Genomic DNA, 21,223 nt, shown 5'->3' on the forward strand with positions numbered 1-21,223 from the left:
TTGAGTTTTATTCCGATTGCTACATCATTATGTTTTTTTGTAATCTATTAATGACTACTAAAAATATGTATTCATTTGGTTCCTTAAAAAAGATTACGTCAGCTGGCACCGTCACATGACTGCATTTCACCAATCAAACGAAACCTGGTAGTCACATGACCACACCCTAACACACTGTAAAAAGTGACATGACATCAGATGAGACAGCAAAACTCTTCAATGTTTACTTGCAAATTATGAAAAAGAACATTTATATGAAGTCTGTGTCAGTAGAAATGTTCACATTTCAATATTAGGGTCTTTTTTAAATTAAGTTCATTTTAATCATGAATAATCCAAACTCCAAAGTGTGATTAATCTACAAACCCCGTTTCCATATGAGTTGGGACATTGTGTTAGATGTAAATATAAACAGAATACAATGATTTGCAAATCCTTTTCAACCCATATTTAGTTGAATGCACTACAAAGACAAGATATTTGATGTTCTAACTCATAAACTTTATTTTTTTTTTGCAAATAACAATTAACTTAGAATTTCATGGCTGCAACACGTGCCAAAGTAGTTGGGAAAGGGCATGTTCACCACTGTGTTACATGGTCTTTCCTTTTAACAACACTCAGTAAACGTTTGGAAACTGAGGAGACACATTTTTGAAGCTTCTCAGGTGGAATTCTTTCCCATTCTTGCTTGATGTACAGCTTAAGTTGTTCAACAGTCCGGGGGTCTCTATTGTGGTATTTTAGGCTTCATAATGCGCCACACATTTTCAATGGGAGACAGGTCTGGACTACAGGCAGGCCAGTCTAGTACCCGCACTCTTTTACTATGAAGCCACGTTGATGTAACACGTGACTTGGCATTGTCTTGCTGAAATAAGCAGGGGCGTCCATGGTAACGTTGCTTGGTTGGCAACATATGTTGCTCCAAAACCTGTATGTACCTTTCAGTATTAATGGTGCCTTCACAGATGTGTAAGTTACCCATGTCTTGGGCACTAATACACCCCCATACCATCACACATGCTGGCTTTTCAACTTTGCGCCTATAACAATCCGGATGGTTCTTTTCCTCTTTGGTCCGGAGGACACGACGTCCACAGTTTCCAAAAACAATTTGAAATGTGGACTCGTCAGACCACAGAACACTTTTCCACTTTGTATCAGTCCATCTTAGGTGAGCTCAGGCCCAGCGAAGCCGACGGCGTTTCTGGGTGTTGTTGATAAACGGTTTTCGCCTTGCATAGGAGAGTTTTAACTTGCACTTACAGATGTAGCGACCAACTGTAGTTACTGACAGTGGGTTTCTGAAGTGTTCCTGAGCCCATGTGGTGATATCCTTTACACGCTGATGTCGCTTGTTGATGCAGTACAGCCTGAGGGCCCGAAGGTCACGGGCTTAGCTGCTTACGTGCAGTGATTTCTCCAGATTCTCTGAACCCTTTGTTGATATTACGGAGCGTAGATGGTGAAATCCCTAAATTCCTTGCAATAGCTGGTTGAGAAAGGTTTTTCTTAAACTGTTCAACAATTTGCTCAGGCATTTGTTGACAAAGTGGTGACCCTCGCCCCATCCTTGTTTGTGAATGACTGAGCATTTCATGGAATCTACTTTTATACCCAATCATGGCACCCACCTGTTCCCAATTTGCCTGTTCACCTGTGGGATGTTCCAAATAAGTGTTTGATGAGCATTCCTCAACTTTATCAGTATTTATTGCCACCTTTCCCAACTTCTTTGTCACGTGTTGCTGGCATCAAATTCTAAAGTTAATGATTATTTGCAACAAAAAAAAATGTTTATCAGTTTGAACATCAAATATGTTGTCTTTGTAGCATATTCAACTGAATATGGGTTGAAAATGATTTGCAAATCATTGTATTCCGTTTATATTTACATCTAACACAATTTCCCAACTCATATGGAAACGGGGTGTGTAATTGTCCATGGATGTTCTCATTCATCCAGGTCATTATAATATCAGGGCATTCAATCAATCGTAGTCCAGTCACGATCGATTGAATGCCCTGAGATGATTAATCTAATTAACAAAATGAATTAATCCTAATATTGAAGTCGGGTTAATTTTAACTACGCAAGCAAATTCAAAAGTGTGAGTAATCTGATTTAAGAAATTTTCATCTAATTATTGGGGTCTTTTTTAAGTTAATTAAATTAAATTAAATTAAATTAAATTAAATTATGCAAGCGAGAAAAAAACATTTGATTAACCATGAATTAACGTAATTAAAAATCGTGATAGATCCAATTAGAAAAATTAATAATAAAAATATTGGGGTCTTTTTCAAGTTTTTATTTTATTTGTATTTTTTCCAAGTTTTTTTTTAAATTATGCAAGAGAGTAATAACCTCTAATTAATCATGGATAATCCAAACTGTGATTTATCTGATTAAAAAAAATTAATCGATCCTAATATTGGGATCTTTTTTTAAATTAAATTAATTTAAATTACTCAAGCGAGTAATAACCTGTGATAAATCATTAATAATTCAAATTTAAAAGTGTGATTATTCTGATAAAGGAAATTAACCATCCAAATATGAGGGTATTTTTGAAGTTAAGTTAATTTGAACTACGCAATTGAGTAAAACCTGTCATTGATCATGATTAATCCAAATTCAGAAGTGTGATTAATCCAAATTTTTATGAAAATAAATGAGTCCTAATATTGGGGTCTTTTTTAAATTAAGTTAATGCAAATTATATAGGCAAGTAATAACCTATGATTAATCATGACTAATCCCAATGCAAAACTGTGAGTAATCTGATTAAGAACATTTAAATTTATCCATCCATTTTCTACCGCGTGTCCCTTTCGAAGATGGTGGTGCATAACTGGCAACCTGGATGTGACACACTCACGGACACTCACGGACTTTCTAATTGGTCAAACGGTGGCGGTTTGAACCTGACAGTCTTGCCTTATACCAGTGGTTCTCAAACTTTTTTTGTCATCCCCCACTTTGGACAAGGGGGAGTTTTCAAGCCCCACCTGCCCCCATCGCCCCAACAGAACGCTAATGCCAAGCTTAACATTTTCAAATTTATTGAACATCAAGTAACATCAAGTTGTATACATTCAAACTCAATAACATAACATAACATCAAGTTCAATAATAAATAAAATAACTGTGCAGCTGTGGTATAACTTGCATCAAGTTCAATAATAAATAAAATAACTGTGCAGCTGTGGTATAACTTGCATCAAGTTCATCCATCCCATCCATTTTCTACCGCTTATTCCCTTTGGGGTCGCGGGGGGCGCTGGAGCCTATCTCAGCTACAATCGGGCGGAAGGCGGGGTACACCCTGGACAAGTCGCCACCTCATCGCAGGGCCAACACAGATAGACAGACAACATTCACACTCACATTCACACCCTAGGGCCAATTTAGTGTTGCCAATCAACTTATCCCCAGGTGCATGTCTTTGGAGGTGGGAGGAAGCCGGAGTACCCGGAGGGAACCCACGCAGTCACGGGGAGAACATGCAAACTCCACACAGAAAGATCCCGAGCCCGGGATTGAACCCAAGACTACTCAGGACCTTCGTATTGTGAGGCAGATGCACTAACCCCTCTGCCACCGTGAAGCCCGCATCAAGTTCAATAATAAATAAAATAACTAAGCATGACTGACACCAGGTCTATTGCAGCGGGGAGAATGAGCTGCTCAGCAATTGTGTGAGGTGTCATGTACTGTTTTGTCATGTCCGAGCCACCGTAGCATGTGTTCAGTGTGTGACGTCACGGGAGGGAGGGAGAGTTTGGACTCTCGAAGTTGTTAATAAACGGGAGCGATCCGAGGCATTGAGTTGAAACGTGTTGCCTGATTATTATTAAATTAAGACACCTAAATAAGCACATAGGTGAAACCGAGGACATAACATGTGTTTTTTTGCATTGTGCAATTCTGTATGCAACTCTATATGAAGCCATTTGAGCGTTACTGTTTACTGATGTAGCTTTTACCATGCGCTTCTCCTGTTGACGCTACTCTGTCAGTTTTCTTTGAAAGAAATCAAGTGGCTTATTGACGTGATTGGGGTGTGTGGTCTCGAGGTGTCTCTTTAATTTGTTGGGTCTCATGCTGTCTGCTGCTAGCGCTTTTAGACACAGAACACACAGGGGTCTCTCCTCTGCCTCCACCACCACTGCCGTGAATCCAAGAGCAAGATACCCTTCATCATATTTTCTTTTCGGTTGGCTTTATGGTTGATTAGGCCCGTCAGATTTTTGTTTTTCTACAGGCGCTGGCTCTGGCTCTGGCTCTGGCTCTGGCTCGACGACCTTTGAGGTGCCAGTCACAAATGTATCCATTTTGTGTAATTGTGGTCCACACATTAGCCCGCTACCCATCCGCGCGAAAGTTTGATCCGCTTAGCCCCGCCCCCATTAGTTACTGTTGCTATGTCTGTCAAGCTTTCGCTCCTACCGAAAAATTTAAAGCCTACAGGAAAAATAAGTAATTTACATTTATTTATATAGCGGATTCCACAGACAGAATCACAAAGTGATTTACAGTGTGTATAGAAAATGAAAGCATAGTAAAAAAAAAAAATCTAAGTATATAATTTAAAAAAAAATAATTAAAGTGAAATGTCCTCCCGTTCCTCGCGCCCCACCTGTCATGTCTCTATTCCCCACCAGTGGGGCGCGCCCCACACTTTGAGAAACGCTGCCTTATACACACACCATAATAATACTCGTATGTTGAAGCACAGTTTAATCCATCAAGCGGTGCGGCTTCATAGCTTACCAAAGTCCGACTAAAACATTTTGATAGATTTTTGAGCGCCGTGTGTAATGTTCTATGTTTTCAATGGAACATATAACATTTTGGTGTTGTTTACTTGAGTCATATTGCAGTCTACACATATCTCTTATGTGTGACTGCCATTTACTGGTCACACTTATCATTTCACAATGTACCAAAAGAAGTAGCTTCGAGGTCGGTAAGCACAACCAAAATTATTCCGTACATTAGGCGCACCGGTTATAAGTAGAGATGTCCGATAATGGCTTTTTTGCCGATATCCGATATCAACCGATACCGATATATACAGTCATGGAATTAACACATTATTATGCCTAATTTTGTTGTGATGCCCCGCTGGATGCATTAAACAATGTAACAAGGGCGGTATAGCTCGGTTGGTAGAGCGGCCGTGCCAGCAACTTGAGGGTTACAGGTTCGATCCCCGCTTCCGCCATCCTAGTCACTGCCGTTGTGTCCATGGGCAAGACACTTTACCCACCTGCTCCCAGTGCCACCCACACTGGTTTAAATGTAACTTAGATATTGGCTTTCACTATGTAAAGCGCTTTGAGTCACTGGAGAAAAGCGCTATATAAATATAATTCAAATTCAAAATTCCAAAATAAATCAACTCAAGTTATGGAAATACATGGCACTGCCATATTTATTATTGAAGTAACAAAGTGCATTTTTTTTTTTAACATGCCTCAAAACAGCAGCTTGGAATTTGGGACATGTTCTCCCTGAGAGAGCATGAGGAGGTTGAGGTGGGCGGGGTTGAGGTGGTGGGGAGGTAGGGGGTGTATATTGTAGTGTCCCGGGAGAGTTAGTGCTGCAAGGGGTTCTGGGTATTTGTTCTGTTGTGTTTATGTTGTGTTACGGTGCGGATGTTCTCCCGAAATGTGTTTGTCATTCTTGTTTGGTGTGGGTTCACAGTGTGGCGCATATTTGTAACAGTGTTAAAGTTGTTTATACGGCCACCCTCAGTGTGACCTGTATGCATACTTGCCAACCTTGAGACCTCCAATTTCGGGGGGTGGGGGCGTGGTTAAGAGGGGAGGAGTATATTTACAACTAGAATTCACCAAGTCAAGTATTTCATATATATATATATATATATATATATATATCCCCGCGACCCCGAAGGGAATAAGCGGTAGAAAATGGATGGATAGATGGATGAATGGATGGATATATATATATATATATATATAAGAAATAATTGACTTTCAGTGAATTCTAGCTATAAATATATATTTATTTTATTATATATATATATATATATATATATATATATATATATATATATATATATATATATATATATATATATATATATATATATATAAAAGAAATACTTGAATTTCAGTGTTCATTTATTTACACATATACACACACATAACACTCATCTACTCATTGTTGAGTTAAGGGTTGAATTGTCCATCCTTGTTCTATTCTCTGTCATGTTCTCTATCTTTCTAACCATGCTGAACACCCTCTCTGATGATGCATTGCTGTGTGGCACGCACAAAAGTGCTTTCATCAAATGCACTCGATGGCAGTATTGTCCTGTTTAAGAGTGTCACAACATTGCTGTTTACGGCAGACGAACTGCTTTACTGTAGACGTTGTTTATATTGTGGGAAAGCGGACTCAGGTCCGCATGGAGCTGGAGGGGGCGTGGCCTCCAGCTCGGCCTGAATTTCGGGAGTAAATTTGTCCCGGGGTTTCGGGAGAGGCGCTGAATTTTGGGAGTCTCCCGGAAAATCCGGGAGGGTTGGCATGTATGCCTGTATGGCTGTTGACCAAGTATGCGTGGCTTTCACTTGTGTGTGTGTGTGTGAAAAGTCGTAGATATTATGTGACTGGGTCGGCACGCAAAGGCAGTGCCTTTAAGGTTTATTGGCGCTCTGTACTTCTCCCTACGGACCACTCCGTACAGCGGCGTTTTAAAAAGTCATGAATTTTACTTTTTGAAACCGATACCGATAATTTCCGATATTACATTTTAAAGCATTTATCGGCCGATAATATCGGACATCTCTAGTTATAAGGTGCACTGTCGAGTTTTGAGAAAATGAAAGGATTTTAAGTGCGCCTTATAGTTCGAAAAATACGGCATTACCCCAAAAAAAAGCATCTTTCAAATGCTTGTCTCACTTCAAAGTCGTCTGCGGTTTTTGACACACCGCTCACCTTTAACCTCAGGCTGGGATGGCGCACGTGCTTGACTTCGTAGGTCAACTGATGGTTCACGGGCGTTCGGAAGGAACTGTCCTCGTCCACGTCGGAGAGGCGGGCCTGCGGTGGAAACACACAGAGATGGAACCAAGCACAATGAGCGGCTGGTTAAAAGTGTGAGCCAGAAGAGGTGTAGGACGCGGACATACCATAACTAGACATGAGCGGCACTCACTGATTCGCTGTCCGACTGCGAGGAGCGGGCGGGCTTGCACTGGCGGTGGATCTCGGACTGGCTGGTGACGGTCGAGCGGCGGGTGGACTGGAAGCTGCTGCTGCTGAAGCGGTCCCGGCCTTTGATGCAGAGCAGCGCGCCCAGGTAGGGCACGTACCTGCTGATGGCCGACCTGCGTGCAGACGCCACATCGTTAGGCACACCCGCATCGCAAAGAGTTTTCACGGACTTGCCTGGGACCCCACCTGTATTTGGGGTGCGTGATGGCGTATATGATGGGGTTGTGGATGGCCGACGCCTTGGCGATCACCGCCGGGACGGAGTGCATGTAGGGCGTCAGCAGGTCGGCGTGCCTAAAAGCAATAGCAGGGAAAAAATGAGCAGAAACTGACTTGGTCATGTGACACAAACCAGCTGTGAGGAAACACGCAAAAGTGGCGAGCTAACTGTACTGTTTATGAGCCAGGCAGCGGGAGGTACAAAACCCAAAACCAGTGAAGTTGTCACGTTGTGTAAATGGTAAATAAAAACAGAATACAATGATTTGCAAATCCTTTTCAACGTATATTCAATTGAATAGACTGCAAAGACAAGATACAGTTTCCAAAAACAATTTGAAATGTGGACTCGTCAGACCACAGAACACTTTTCCACTTTGTATCAGTCCATCTAAGATGAGCTCAGGCCCAGCGAAGCCGGCGGTGTTTCTGAGTGTTGTTGATAAATGGCCTTCGCTTTGCATAGTAGAGTTTTAACTTGCACTTACAGATGTAGCGACCAACTGTAGTTACTGACAGTGGTTTTCTGAAGTGTTCCTGAGCCCATGTGGTGATATCCTTTACACACTGATGTCGCTTTTTGATGCAGTACTGCCTGAGGGATCGAAGGTCCGTAATATCATGGCTTACAGTACGTGCAGTAGAGATGCGCGGATAGGCAATTATTTCATCCGCAACCGCATCAGAAAGTCGTGAACCATCCGCAATCCACCCGATCTAACATTTGATCAGAACCGCATCCGCCCGCATCCGCCCGTTGTTATATATCTAATATAGACGATGCAAGGCATTAGTGAGGTTATAAAGCTTTTGCCTGTTAAAGAAAGGAGACTGATCCAATGCAGCACAGACATTCGCGTGCCACGCTGTCACGACCCAGACGCACACCAGTGCGCAATCATATGGGAGCCGCGCTGAGCGCACCTCCAAGCGCGTCTCGCTGCAGGCGACGGCCGGGTATGGGCCCAACGCTCCAGCGCCATCCATTTTCAGGGCTAGTTGATTCGGCAGGTGGGTTGTTACACACTCCTTAGCGGGTTCCAACTTCCATGGCCACCGTCCTAGCTGCTGTCTAAATCAACCAGGGTGAGCCCCACCCCTTTCGTGAGCGCACTGCGCGCGGAGTGACCCCTGTTACGCGCCCCCGGCAACAGGGGTGGCGGGCAGGTAAGCTGCGCGGGCGGAGCGTGCGGAGTGACCCCTGTTACGAGCCCCCGGCCACGGGGGTGGCGGGCAGGTAAGCTGCTTACCTGCTGCGCGTGACGCCGGCCGCGGCGAAGGCGGACGAGGCGGGGTGTCGGTGCGGTGGGCGCGGTGGTGACCCTGGACGTGCGTCGGGCCCTTCTCGCGGATCGCCTCAGCTACGGGTCCCGGTGGGGCCCTCTCGGGGGAAGGGGCCTCGGTCCCGGACCCCGGCGAGGCGTCCCTTCTCCGCTCCGTAAAAGTGTCCATCTCTTTTTTTTTTTTTCTTCTGTTGTGGCATATGCTGCAGGTGCCTGCTCGTTTTTCGTATGTGGGTAACAACATTTAACTATGTATATATATTTCCGAATTGGTTTAACTGCCACCCGCCTGAATCTATTTAAAATCTAATTTTTTTTAACCACCCGACCCGACCCGACCCGCGGATAAAATCTAATTTTTTTAAATTTCATCCGCCCGATCCGCGGATAATCCGCGGACTCCGCGGTTGTGCCCGCAAACCGCGCATCTCTAACGTGCAGTGATTTCTCCAGATTCTCTGAACCTTTTGATGATATTACGGACCGTAGATGGTGAAATCCCTAAATTCCTTGCAATAGCTGGTTGAGAAATGTTGTTCTTAAACTGTTTGACAATTTGCTCACGCATTTGTTGACAAAGTGGTGACCCTCGCCCCAGCCTTGTTTGTGAATGACTGAGCATTTCATGGAAGCTGCTTTTATAACCAATCATGGCACCCACCCGTTCCCAATTAGCCTGTTCACCTGTAGGGATGTTCCAAATAAGTGCTTGATGAGCATTCCTCAGCGTTCTCAGTCTTTTTTGCCACTTGTGCCAGCTTTTTTAAAACATGTTGCAGGCATCAAATTCCAAATGAGCTAATATTTGCAAAAAATAACAACGTTTCTCAGTTCGAACGTTAAGTATCTTGTCTTTGCAGTCTATTCAATTGAATATAAGTTGAGAAAGATTAGCAAATCACTGTATTCTGTTTTTATTTACCATTTACACAACGTGACAACTTCACTGGTTTTGTGGTTTGTATATCAACAATATGATGTGTCTGAGTGGCTGGACAGGACAGATAAAAACATAAATAAATATATATATATTTTTTGATTGTTACAAATAAGAATACATTTGTTTCGACACCCATAGTCAACATCCCAGGTGTCTACAAGAGGAGGGGGAAGGGATTTCAGAGCAATGGTCTCACTGGGGTGTTTGCAGAGTTGTCCGTTCCCACTCTCAAATTAATCAGTGTTGATGTGGGATTTGAGCCGAGGATGTTGTTGTGGCTTGTGCAGCCCTTTTGAGACACTCGTGATTTAGGGCTATATAAGTAAACATTGATTGATTGACTGATTGATTTCGCCTTGCAGAGCGGAATGCTTCTCCGAGATGTTATCCATTTTTGCGATTCAATTCAGAAATCGCCAAAGTCTGAATGCCCACAGATCTGCCCAACTCGTCCATCCTCTGGGCTCCTTGAACAGCCGCCATCGTCTACCAAATTTGTCCATGGACTGGAGCAACGTTCCGTCCAATCTCGGTTCCAAAATCAAATTCCAAATGAGCTAATATTTGCAAAAAATAACAAAGTTTGTCAGTTCGAACGTTAAGTATCTTGTCTTTGCAGTCTATTCAATTGAATATAAGTTGAAAAGGATTTGCAAATCATTGTATTCTGTTTTTATTTACCATTTACACAACATGCCAACTTCACTGGTTTTGGGTTTTGTACATGTGCACAGCAGGGGAGCGAGTTCACTTTTTATTACCTGTCGATCTGACTGCTTGTTATTTATTTGTTTCGCAAAATTTGAAGCAAAGGTGGTCGTACTTTAATCATGCCACCTTTGGAGAGGCATGTTTCAAAGCAAGCCCTTCCGTGTTTGAAGCGTCCCTTGATCGATAATTTTGAAGCCCAAATCCCTCCATATTGTGCTTCACACACCCTCTTTATTAACCACTAGAATTGCCTTTATATGTTTTTTTCCCCTCTCCTCACTGTTTCTGCTTGTGCACTCTGCGAGTGTGTGCGCGCTGACACTTTATTCGTACCAGTATACCGTACAACCCGAGTTTATGCTGTAATATTGCACTTATCCTTTGAGATGTGTGGTAAATGTAGAATATTAAACGTATCCTGGAAAGAAGGGCAAACAAATGAAGAAGTACTAACAATGGCAAACCAGCGGCGGACGCTCTTAATCAACGCTATGCAAAGGAAAAACATGTTCTTTGGGCACACGATCAGATGGAATCTGTTTCAAACTCAACTCAACTCCCAAAGGAAAAGGGGAAGACAGAGAGGCGGATAGGTTGACGACAACACAGCATGGAATAATAAATGCTATGAGGACTGTAAAATAACAGCTCAAAACCGGCGAGCCATGACATGCAACCTTCAGCAAGAAGATGGAACAAAATGACAATTGTACTTATTACACACCAGCTGTTTGATTTAACGTGCATCCTAAATCATCAAACTTGAAAGTGTTGAGATTGCCATGTAAAAAGGCTAATGCTAATCAGTAGCATGAATATGTAAATTAGCATGAAGCTAGTGCATTCTGAAATGTGGAGCCTTACTTTTGAGATCTTTCTATCAGCTAAGCTTGCTTTGTTGGAATGCAAGTATGCATTCATTTCAGTTTGTCATAGTTGTTTAGTTAGAAAGTAGCCTTTGCCAGTAGGTTAAATGTGCCAGTTTTATTTTGTTGAGTCCTACAAAGTGTTTAAACTGTAATATTGGCCTTATTACACATCAGCTGTTTTATTTCAATGTGCATCTTAGTTTGGATTTTCAAATTTGAAGTTGTTGAGATTGCCATGTAAAAAGGCTAATGTTAATCAGTAGCATGTATATGTAAATTAGCATGGAGCTAGTGCATTTTGAAATGTGGAGCCTTACTTTTGAGTTCTTTCTATCAGGCAAGCTTGTTTTGTTGGAATGCAAGTATGCATTCATTTCAGTTTGTCAAAGTTGTTTAGTTAGAAAGTAGTCTTTGTTGTTCGTTGTTGCCCTAGGGTAAACTGGGTATAACACATGGCACACGGACAAAGCTTAACCTATTTATACTATAACAATCTACAAGGTTAATGTAGGTTGCTTCTCTTTCTCCCCCTCCATTTTTCTGCATTCTTTCGTATCTCAAGTTATCATTACGTATATGTATTGTTGCATTTAAACAACTGTATTGTTGATAATAAAGGTAAAGCATTGGTATTGTTCATTATCAATAGTGATATTTCTATTGGTATTTGTATTGCTCCATTTGTAGTGTAATAATGCTCATTGTCATTTCTGTATTTTTTTATTTTCGCTAACTGCTTATTTGCTATTACTTTTACCATCATATTTGTACATGTCGTATTTGCTGATGTTGCTCTATTGTTGTTGTTGTTGTTGTTTGCTGTTGTTGTTTTTGTCTCTCTGTCTAATCCCCACAATTTCCCCCTCTGTCTTCTTTTTTCTCTCTTTCTATCCCCTCCTGCTCCGGCCCGGCTGCACCAAATGATAATATAAATACATTTAATAAAGTCAAATACAAATAAGGCAACAAGAGAAGTATCCTACACTTCTCTTTTGTAAAGTAAATCTGAACAGCCGACATGGGCATCTACATCAACTATATGATTTGCCTGAGAAGCTGGACAGGACAAAAAAAAAAGAAAAGAAAAAAAAAGAAAGTAGTCTTTGCCATTGGGTAATGTGCATCTTAGTTTGTGAAGTGAAGTGAAGTGAATTATATTTAAATTGCACTTTTCTCTAGTGTCTCAAAGCGCTTTTACATAGTGAAACCCAATATCTAAGTTACATTTAAACCAGTGTGGGTGGCACTGGGAGCAGGTGGGTAAAGTGTCTTGCCCAAGTACACAACGGCAGTGACTAGGATGGCGGAAGCGGGGATCGAACCTGGAACCCTCAAGTTGCTGGCACGGCCGCTCTATCAACCGAGCTATGCCACCCCAATTTGGATTTTCAAATTTGAAGTTGTTGAGAATGCCATGTAAAAAGGCTAATGCTAATCAGTAGCACGTATATGTAAACCGGTCAGCGCTTGAAAATTTGTCCCACGGACCGGGGTGGGGGGGGTGGTATTTTTATTTTATTTTATTTTTTTTTGTTTATAAAAAACATACAATCATGAGTGCTTACGGACTGTATCCCTGCAGACTGTATTGGTCTATATTGATATCTTGTGTTTTTTATGTTGATTTAAAAAAAAAAATATATATATATATATTTTTTTGATTTCTTGTGCGGCCCGGTTCCAATCGATCCACGGACCGGTACCGTTGGGGACCACTGCTTTACACCACTGCATCCCACGCTTTGCATTGGACTTGGTGATGTACGCCTTAGATGCAGCTGCTCGGCCATGGAAACCCATTCCATGAAGCTCTCTGCGTACTGTACGTGGGCTAATTGGAAGGTCACATGAAGTTTGGAGCTCTGTAGCAACTGACTGTGCAGAAAGTCTTTGCACTATGCGCTTCAGCATCCGCTGACCCCTCCCTGTCAGTTTACGTGGCCTACCACTTGGTGGCTGAGTTGCTGTTGTTCCCAAACTCTTCCATTTTCTTATAATAAAGTTAACTTTGGAATATTTAGGAGCGAGGAAATTTCACGACTGGATTTGTGGCACAGGTGGCATCCTATGACAGTTCTACGCTGGAAATCACTGAGAGCGGCCCATTCTTTCACAAATGTTTGTAGAAACAGTCTCCATGCCTAAGTGCTTGATTTTATACACAAACCCTGTTTCCATATGAGTTGGGAAATTGTGTTAGATGTAAATATAAACGGAATACAATGATTTGAAAATCATTTTCAACCCATATTCAGTTGAATATGCTACAAAGACAACATATTTGATGTTCAAACTGATAAACTTTTTTTTGTTTTGCAAATAATCATTAACTTTAGAATTTGATGCCAGCAACACGTGACAAAGAAGTTGGGAAAGGTGGCAATAAATACTGATAAAGTTGAGGAATGCTCATCAAACACTTATTTGGAACATCCCACAGGTGTGCAGGCTAATTGGGAACAGGTGGGTGCCATGATTGGGTATAAAAGTAGATTCCATGAAATGCTCAGTCATTCACAAACAAGGATGGGGCGAGGGTCACCACTTTGTCAACAAATGCGTGAGCAAATTGTTGAACAGTTTAGGAACAACATTTCTCAACCAGCTATTGCAAGGAATTTAGGGATTTCACCATCTACGGTCCGTAATATCATCAAAGGGTTTAGAGAATCTGGAGAAATCACTGCACGTAAGCAGCTAAGCCCGTGACCTTCGATCCCTCAGGCTGTACTGCATCAACAGGCGACATCAGTGTGTAAAGGATATCACCACATGGGCTCAGGAACATTTCAGAAACCCACTGTCAGTAACTACAGTTGGTCGCTCCATCTGCAGGTGCAAGTTAAAACTCTCCTATGCAAGGCGAAAACCGTTTATCAACAACACCCAGAAACGCCGTCGGCTTCGCTGGGCCTGAGCTCATCTAAGATGGACTGATACAAAGTGGAAAAGTGTTCTGTGGTCTGACGAGTCCACATTTCAAATTGTTTTTGGAAACTGTGGACGTCGTGTCCTCCGGACCAAAGAGGAAAAGAACCATCCGGATTGTTATAGGCGCAAAGTTGAAAAGCCAGCTTCTGTGATGGTATGGGGGTGTATTAGTGCCCAAGACATGGGTAACTTACACATCTGTGAAGGCGCCATTAATGCCGAAAGGTACATACAGGTTTTGGAGCAACAAGCGAATTTACCATGGACGCCCCTGCTTATTTCAGCAAGACAATGCCAAGCCACGTGTTACATCAACGTGGCTTCATAGTAAAAGAGTGCGGGTACTAGACTGGCCTGCCTGTAGTCCAGACCTGTCTCCCATTGAAAATGTGTGGCACATTATGAAGCCTAAAATACCACAACGTAGACCCCCCGGACTGTTGAACAACTTAAGCTGTACATCAAGCAAGAATGGGAAAGAATTCCACCTGAGAAGCTTCAAAAATGTGTCTCCTCAGTTCCCAAACGTTTACTGAGTGTTGTTAAAAGGAAAGGCCATGTGACACAGTGGTGAACATGCCCTTTCCCAACTACATTGTCACGTGTTGCTGGCATCAAATTCTAAAGTTAATTATTATTTGCAAAAAATAAATAAAGTTTATGAGTTTGAACATCAAATATGTTGTCTTTGTAGTGCATTCAATTGAATATGGGTTGAAAATAATTTTCAAATCATTGTATTCTGTTTATATTTACATCTAACACAATTTCTCAACTCATATGGAAACGGGGTTTGTACTTTTGGCAAAATAGTGTACTTTGTTGATAACTAAACTGTTATTTGTTTTTCTTCTAGAGATTTTTCCAATATTTTTAGTGACTTTTCCTTTAATAAAACTGATTAGCAACACATCGAGCATCTATTTTTGGTGTTATTGGCGACCGTACTCGTGTTTAGAGCCTCTATTCAGATTGTGTCGCGCCATGTGCGTGACGAAAAGCGAGCTGATGTCACACTTGCTTCACGTTGCCGGGAGCCTTTCTGTCATTAAAAACTGCCTGTGTCATCTTAAATGTGAAGGTCGCTGTCCGCGGGTGTATATACAATAAATTAAACAACGTCCACAGCGCGGAAACGCTGCCTCCGCTCCAGACAAACCCATGCGTAGGGCTGGTGTTAATGTGTATGTTACTGTGTTATGCTGGTCATTCCAGAATCAGAACCAGAATCGGAAATACTTTAATAATCCCTCAGGGGAAATTAAGATTTAAAGCACATTTTTTTCCCATGGTCTGTGAACACATCGTGTCGGTGGAAAATGAACAAGTGCTGTGTGTCTTGGAGTGAAACACGGAGGCAGACGTGTGTGCACGGAGGAAATACTTGCTGGAATTGAACCCGTTGTCAGCATAACATTGGCAATAAAAGCTAAAAAGAGTGTCAGACTTTGTTTGTTTTCTCCTGGACGCTACAATACATGATATTTGTCATGTCTGTGTAATCATGTTTTGTTTTAGTCATGTTTTGTTTTGTTTAGTTATTGGACTCTTTAGTTTCTGGCTTTTTCACTCCCTTGTCTTGTTTCCATGATTACCCATTAGTTTCACCTGTTCCACGTTTGGACTCATTGTGCACTCTTGTTTGTCACCATAGCAACCCATTAGTTTTCACCTGTCACGTTTTGAGTCACGCACCTGTTTTTGTTAATCATGTCTGTAGTATTTAAGTTCATTGTTTTCAGTTTGTCTTTCTGGTGACATCCCGCATTTATACTCTCAACACACCCTTATGAGCCTTGCTGCGCTTTTTCATGCCGTTTTTTCATCCAAGTAAGTTTTCTTTATTCATGCCATAGTTTGCAAGTTTTGTTTAATTGTTCATAGTTTCTGCTAGTGATGGGTTGATGAGGCGTCATGAAGCGTTTCGACACATTGCAAAACTGTATTGATACTGTGTCGATACTGTGTCACTAAATACTGACATCTGCTGGACATTAAAAATCCCTACAGGCAACCTATGGACCGACTCAACTGACACTGATTTTATGCCCTAGTACAGGGGTCACCAACCTTTTTGAAACCAAAAACTACTTCTTGGGTACTGATTAATGCGAAGGGCTACCAGTTTGATACACACTTAAATAAATAAATATATTGTCATTTGTAAGTTACACGTAAGTGTGGTTTAAACAAGAATAGTTAAATAAATACATTTATATATATAAAAAAAATGGGTATTTCTGTCTGTCATTCCGTCGTACATTTTTTTTTTCCTTTTACGGAAGGTTTTTTGTAGAGAATAAATGATGAAAAAAACACTTAATTGAACGGTTTAAAAGAGGGGAAAACACGAAAAAAATTAAAATAAAATTTTGAAACATAGTTTATCTTCAATTTCGACTCTTTAAATTTCAAAATTCAACCGACAAAAAGAAGAGAAAAACTAGCTAATTTGAATCTTTTTGAAAAACTTAAAAAAATAATTTATGGAACATCATTAGTAATTTTTCCTGATTAGTATACATTTTAGAATTTTGATGACATGTTTTAAATTGGTTAAAATCCAATCTGCACTTTGTTAGAATATTTAACAAATTGGACCAAGCTATATTTCTAACAAAGACAAATCAGTATTTCTTCTAGATTTTCCAGAACAAAAATTTTAAAAGAAATTTAAAATACTTTGAAATAAGATTTAAATTTGATTCTACAGATTTTCTAGATTTGCCAGAATAATTGTTTTGAATTTTAATCATAGTAAGTTTGAAGAAATATTTCACAAATATTCTCCGTCGAAAAACCAGAAGCTAAAATATTTATTATTCTTTACAATAAAAAAATTTTTTTTTACTTGAACATTGATTTAAATTGTCAGGAAAGAAGAGGAAGAAATTTAAAAGGTAAAAAGGTATATTTGTTTAAAAATCCTAAAATCATTTTTAAGGTTGTATTTTTTCTCTAAAATTGTATTTCTAAAAGTAATAAGAAGCAAAGTAAGAAATAAATGAATTTATTTAAACAAGTGAAGACCCATCCATCCATCCATTTTCTACCGCTTATTCCAAGTGAAGACCAAGTCTTTAAAATATTTTCTTGGATTTTCAAATTCTATTTGAGTTTTGTCTCTTTTAGAATTAAAAATGTCGAGCAAAGCGAGACCAGATTGCTGGTAAATAAATAAAATTTAAAAAATAGAGGCAGCTCACTGGTTAGTGCTGCTCTTTGAGCTATTTTTAGAACAGGCCAGCGGGCGACTGATCTGGTCCTTACGGGCTACCTGGTGACCGCGGGCCCCGCGTTGGTGACCCCTGCCCTAGTATATACAATAATATAAACCAAGTCATTGTATTTCATTTAGGATTATTTCATATCTTCATTTAAATAAAAATATATTTGTATCTTTTTTAGATACAGTCAATAAATAATGTGAACATGTATCATAACATGGAAATCTAAGAGAACGTGTTGTGGATGATTGTGGACTGGGAATTTTTTTAATTTTATTTTTTTACACATTTTTATCAATAAAAAAAAAAAGTTTTTCCGACGTATTACATTTTAGACGATTTCTCTTCTTAGTTATTATTTCTCCGGCTGTAGAAAAGAGCCGCTCACAGGGCACAGAGGAGGCGTCAGTGCGACACAGTTCGCGTATCGGTCACGTGACCAAAACAGCTCATGATCGGTCACGTGACTTTCTAAAAGCGGTACGCGCATCGACACAGGGTTTTGCTCTATGAGCTCGACGAATGCGCCGATGCATCGGTGTTGCCGGACCCATCACTAGTTTCTGCCTTTGTGCAAGTTTTTTGTTTATAGTCAAGTTTTGTACTTCCGCCCCTGTGCGCGCCTTTTGTTTGATCCTTCTTTTTTTTTGTAGTTATAGTGTTTAAATAAATCATGTACTCCCCTTCACGCCACGTATGGTCCAAATCTTTTGCACCTCGGGAGAACAAACCACGCCACAGTCCCAGTCGTGACAATATTACTTTATTTTGTTAGGCGTGGCAGCTAATATGAAGCCCGTACATTAAGGAGAAACCCTAAAGTAGTTAAACCGGATGTATAGCCTGCGCTTTTATTTTGAAGACGGAAAAGTGTGTGATTGGTTTGAGAAAGTGTCGTTAAATGTTTTGATGTCGGATCGACTGTTTGCAATAAAAAAAAAATTAGAGATGTCCGATAATAGCTTTTTTGCCGATATCCGATATTCCGATATTGTCCAACTCTTAATTACCGATTCCGATATCAACCGATACCGATATATACAGTCGTGGAATTAACACATTATTGTGCCTTACAAAATAAATTTAAAAAAGTATCTATGTCGAGTGTGCAATACAACGGTGCTGCTTTTGTTTTGAAAAGCGTTATTTGTATTACTTCCGTGTGGACTATGCTCGTGCGCGATTGTGAGTGAATGTGAACAGCGGCAATCACAAATTACAAAATAAATTTAAAAAAACATCTATGTCTATCTGTGTTGGCCCTGCGATGAGGCGGCGACTTCTCCAGGGTGTACCCCGCCTTCCGCCCGATTGTAGCTGAGATAGGCTCCAGCGCCCCCCGCGACCCCGAAGGGAATAAGCGGTAGAAAATGGATGGATGGATCTATATCGTGCGTGCAATACAACTGTGCTGCTTTTATTTTGAAAAGTGTTATTTATGGGCGTGTGTAACCTGTGAGTGAAGGTGCACAGCGACAAGTGATGCCCGGTTACCCCCGAGACACTAAAAAGAGAAAAGTTGATGACGAATGGCGTGTTTTCAACAAGACATAGATTGCCAAGTATTTCTTTACAGAAATTAAAGGTAAAGCCGTGTGCTTAATGTGTGGTACACAGGTTGCTGTGTTTAAAGAATATCATTTGAATCGCCACTACACGACGAAGCACGAGGAAAAATACCGGAATCTGTCTGATGAAGCGCGCGCAAGGGAGGCTGATGCGTTGATGGTAAAACTGCAAACCCAACAAGGACTTTTTGCCAAATTTCACACCCCCAGAGATGCAGCTGTCAGGACAAGTTTCGTCATTTCTCACAAAATCGCCAGAAAAAGTAAGGCGTTTTCTGACGGAGAGTTTATTAAGGAGTGCTTATTGGACTCTGTTGCGCTGATATGCCCGGAGAAGAGGGGCGCATTTGAGAACGTGTCACTCTCCCGACGCACTGTAACGAGGCGGGTCGAGACCATCGCTGGAAACTTGGAGCTTCAGCTGAAGAACAGAACGGCCGACTTTGACTGTTTTTCGCTGGCTTTGGATGAGAGCTGCGATGTACGTGACACCGCCCAGCTGCTCATCTTCTTACGTGGGATAACTGCAGACTTTCAAATCACGGAGGAGCTGGCAGCCATGCAGTCAATTAAAGAGACAACCACAGGTAATGACTTGTTCACATAGGTCAGGGGTCGGCAACCTTTACCAGTCAAAGAGCCATTTTGACCAGTTTCACAAATTATAGAAAACAATGGGATCCGCAAACATTTTTTGAAATTTTAAATGAAATAACACTGCATACAAAGTTTTTTTTTTGCTTTGTGCTAGGTATAACCAGGGGTCTCAGACACGCTGCCCACACCTTTATGTGGAATTTGAAAGCTGGTGGGGCACGCAGGTTTTAAATGAATGGCGCTTGTCAGCGTCATGCGTGCCGTGATGGTACAGCATATAGCACCCACTACAGTCAGCGTGCCTGATCAGACGCACGTTGTATGGGGCTTCCGCTTACTCACTTAGGTAACAGCAAGGCATACTTGTTCAACAACCACACAGGTCACACTGACGGTGGCGGTATAAAAAAAAACTTTAACACTCTTACTAATAATGCGCCACACTGTGAACCCACACCAAACAAGAATGACAAACACATTTCGGGAGAACATCTGCACCGTAACACAACATAAACACAACAGGACAAATACCCAGAATCCCATGCAGCCCTAACTCTTCCGGGATACATTATACACCCCCGCTACCAAACCCCACCCACCTCAACCGACGCACAGAGAGAGGGGGGGAGGGGGGGTTGGTGGTAGCAGGGGTGTATAATGTAGCCCGGAAGAGTCAGAGCTGCATGGGATTCTGGGTGTTTGTTCTGTTGTGTTTATGTTGTGGCTGTTGACCAAGTATGCCTTGCTGTCACGTACGTGTGCAAGCAGAAGATGTATATGGTATAACAAGTGTTGGGCTGGCACGCTGCTAATACAGATTGTAGAGGGCGACAAATGTTGTACCATCATAGCACGCCCTTATTATAGCCATAAGGGTGAGAATCGGTGAATATTAATCCCGGGAGTTTTCTGCGAGAGGCACTGAAATCCGGAAGTCTCACGGGAAAATTGGGGGGGTTCAGCAAGTAAGCTGCTGAGCCGCATCAGAGTGATCAAAGAGCCGCATGCGGCTCCGGAGCCGCGGGTTGCCGACCCCTGACATAGGTAAATGCGTGTTTGGACATGTTAGGACTGAAACGGGACAAGCTGGCAGGTGTGACAACAGATGGTCGTCCAAATCTGACGGGGAAAAATGTTGGACTTTTAAAGAGGATGCAGGATAAAGTGACAGAAATTGACATTTTTGCATTGTATTATTATACATCAGGAAGTGTTGTGTAAGACGGTGTTAAAAATAAAACCATCAAAAGCAATCTGCTTTTGTATAAAGTTAAGTTAGGTTAAATGAAATTATTATTATTATTATTATTATTTATTTTACGGTATATCAAAAATAATTTAATTGAAATATTGTCGGTGTGGCCCTCCAGCAGTGCTCGGGTTGCTCATGCGGCCCCCGATAAAAATTACTTGCCCACCAGATTTACTCGACGTCCATTGCACCAATCGCCACGTAAGAAGATGAGCAGCTGGGCGGTGTCAAGTACATCGCAGCTCTCATCCAAAGCCAGCGAAAAACAGTCAAAGTCGGCCGTTCTGTTCTTCAGCTGAAGCCCCAAGTTTCCAGTGGTGGTCCCATTGGGTTGAGTTTTTTCTTGCCCTGTTGTGGGATCTGAGCCGAGG

At 41.4% G+C, this 21,223-nt stretch overlaps 1 protein-coding gene across 1 annotated transcript in view; it reads right to left on the reverse strand.

The window, feature by feature from the left end:
- LOC133577875 (melanopsin-A-like) overlaps window positions 1-21,223 on the reverse strand; it is a 134,720-nt gene that overhangs the window by 16,129 nt on the left and 97,368 nt on the right. The window contains exons 7-9 of the mRNA XM_061931970.1: window positions 7,442-7,549; window positions 7,197-7,368; window positions 6,977-7,081 (exon numbers count right to left, since the gene is read on the reverse strand). Coding sequence (XP_061787954.1) covers window positions 6,977-7,081; window positions 7,197-7,368; window positions 7,442-7,549 — 385 coding nt within the window. The remainder of the gene's footprint in view (window positions 1-6,976; window positions 7,082-7,196; window positions 7,369-7,441; window positions 7,550-21,223) is intronic.

This window comes from Nerophis lumbriciformis, linkage group LG39 (assembly GCF_033978685.3).
Source record: "Nerophis lumbriciformis linkage group LG39, RoL_Nlum_v2.1, whole genome shotgun sequence".
NCBI lineage: Eukaryota > Metazoa > Chordata > Actinopteri > Syngnathiformes > Syngnathidae > Nerophis > Nerophis lumbriciformis.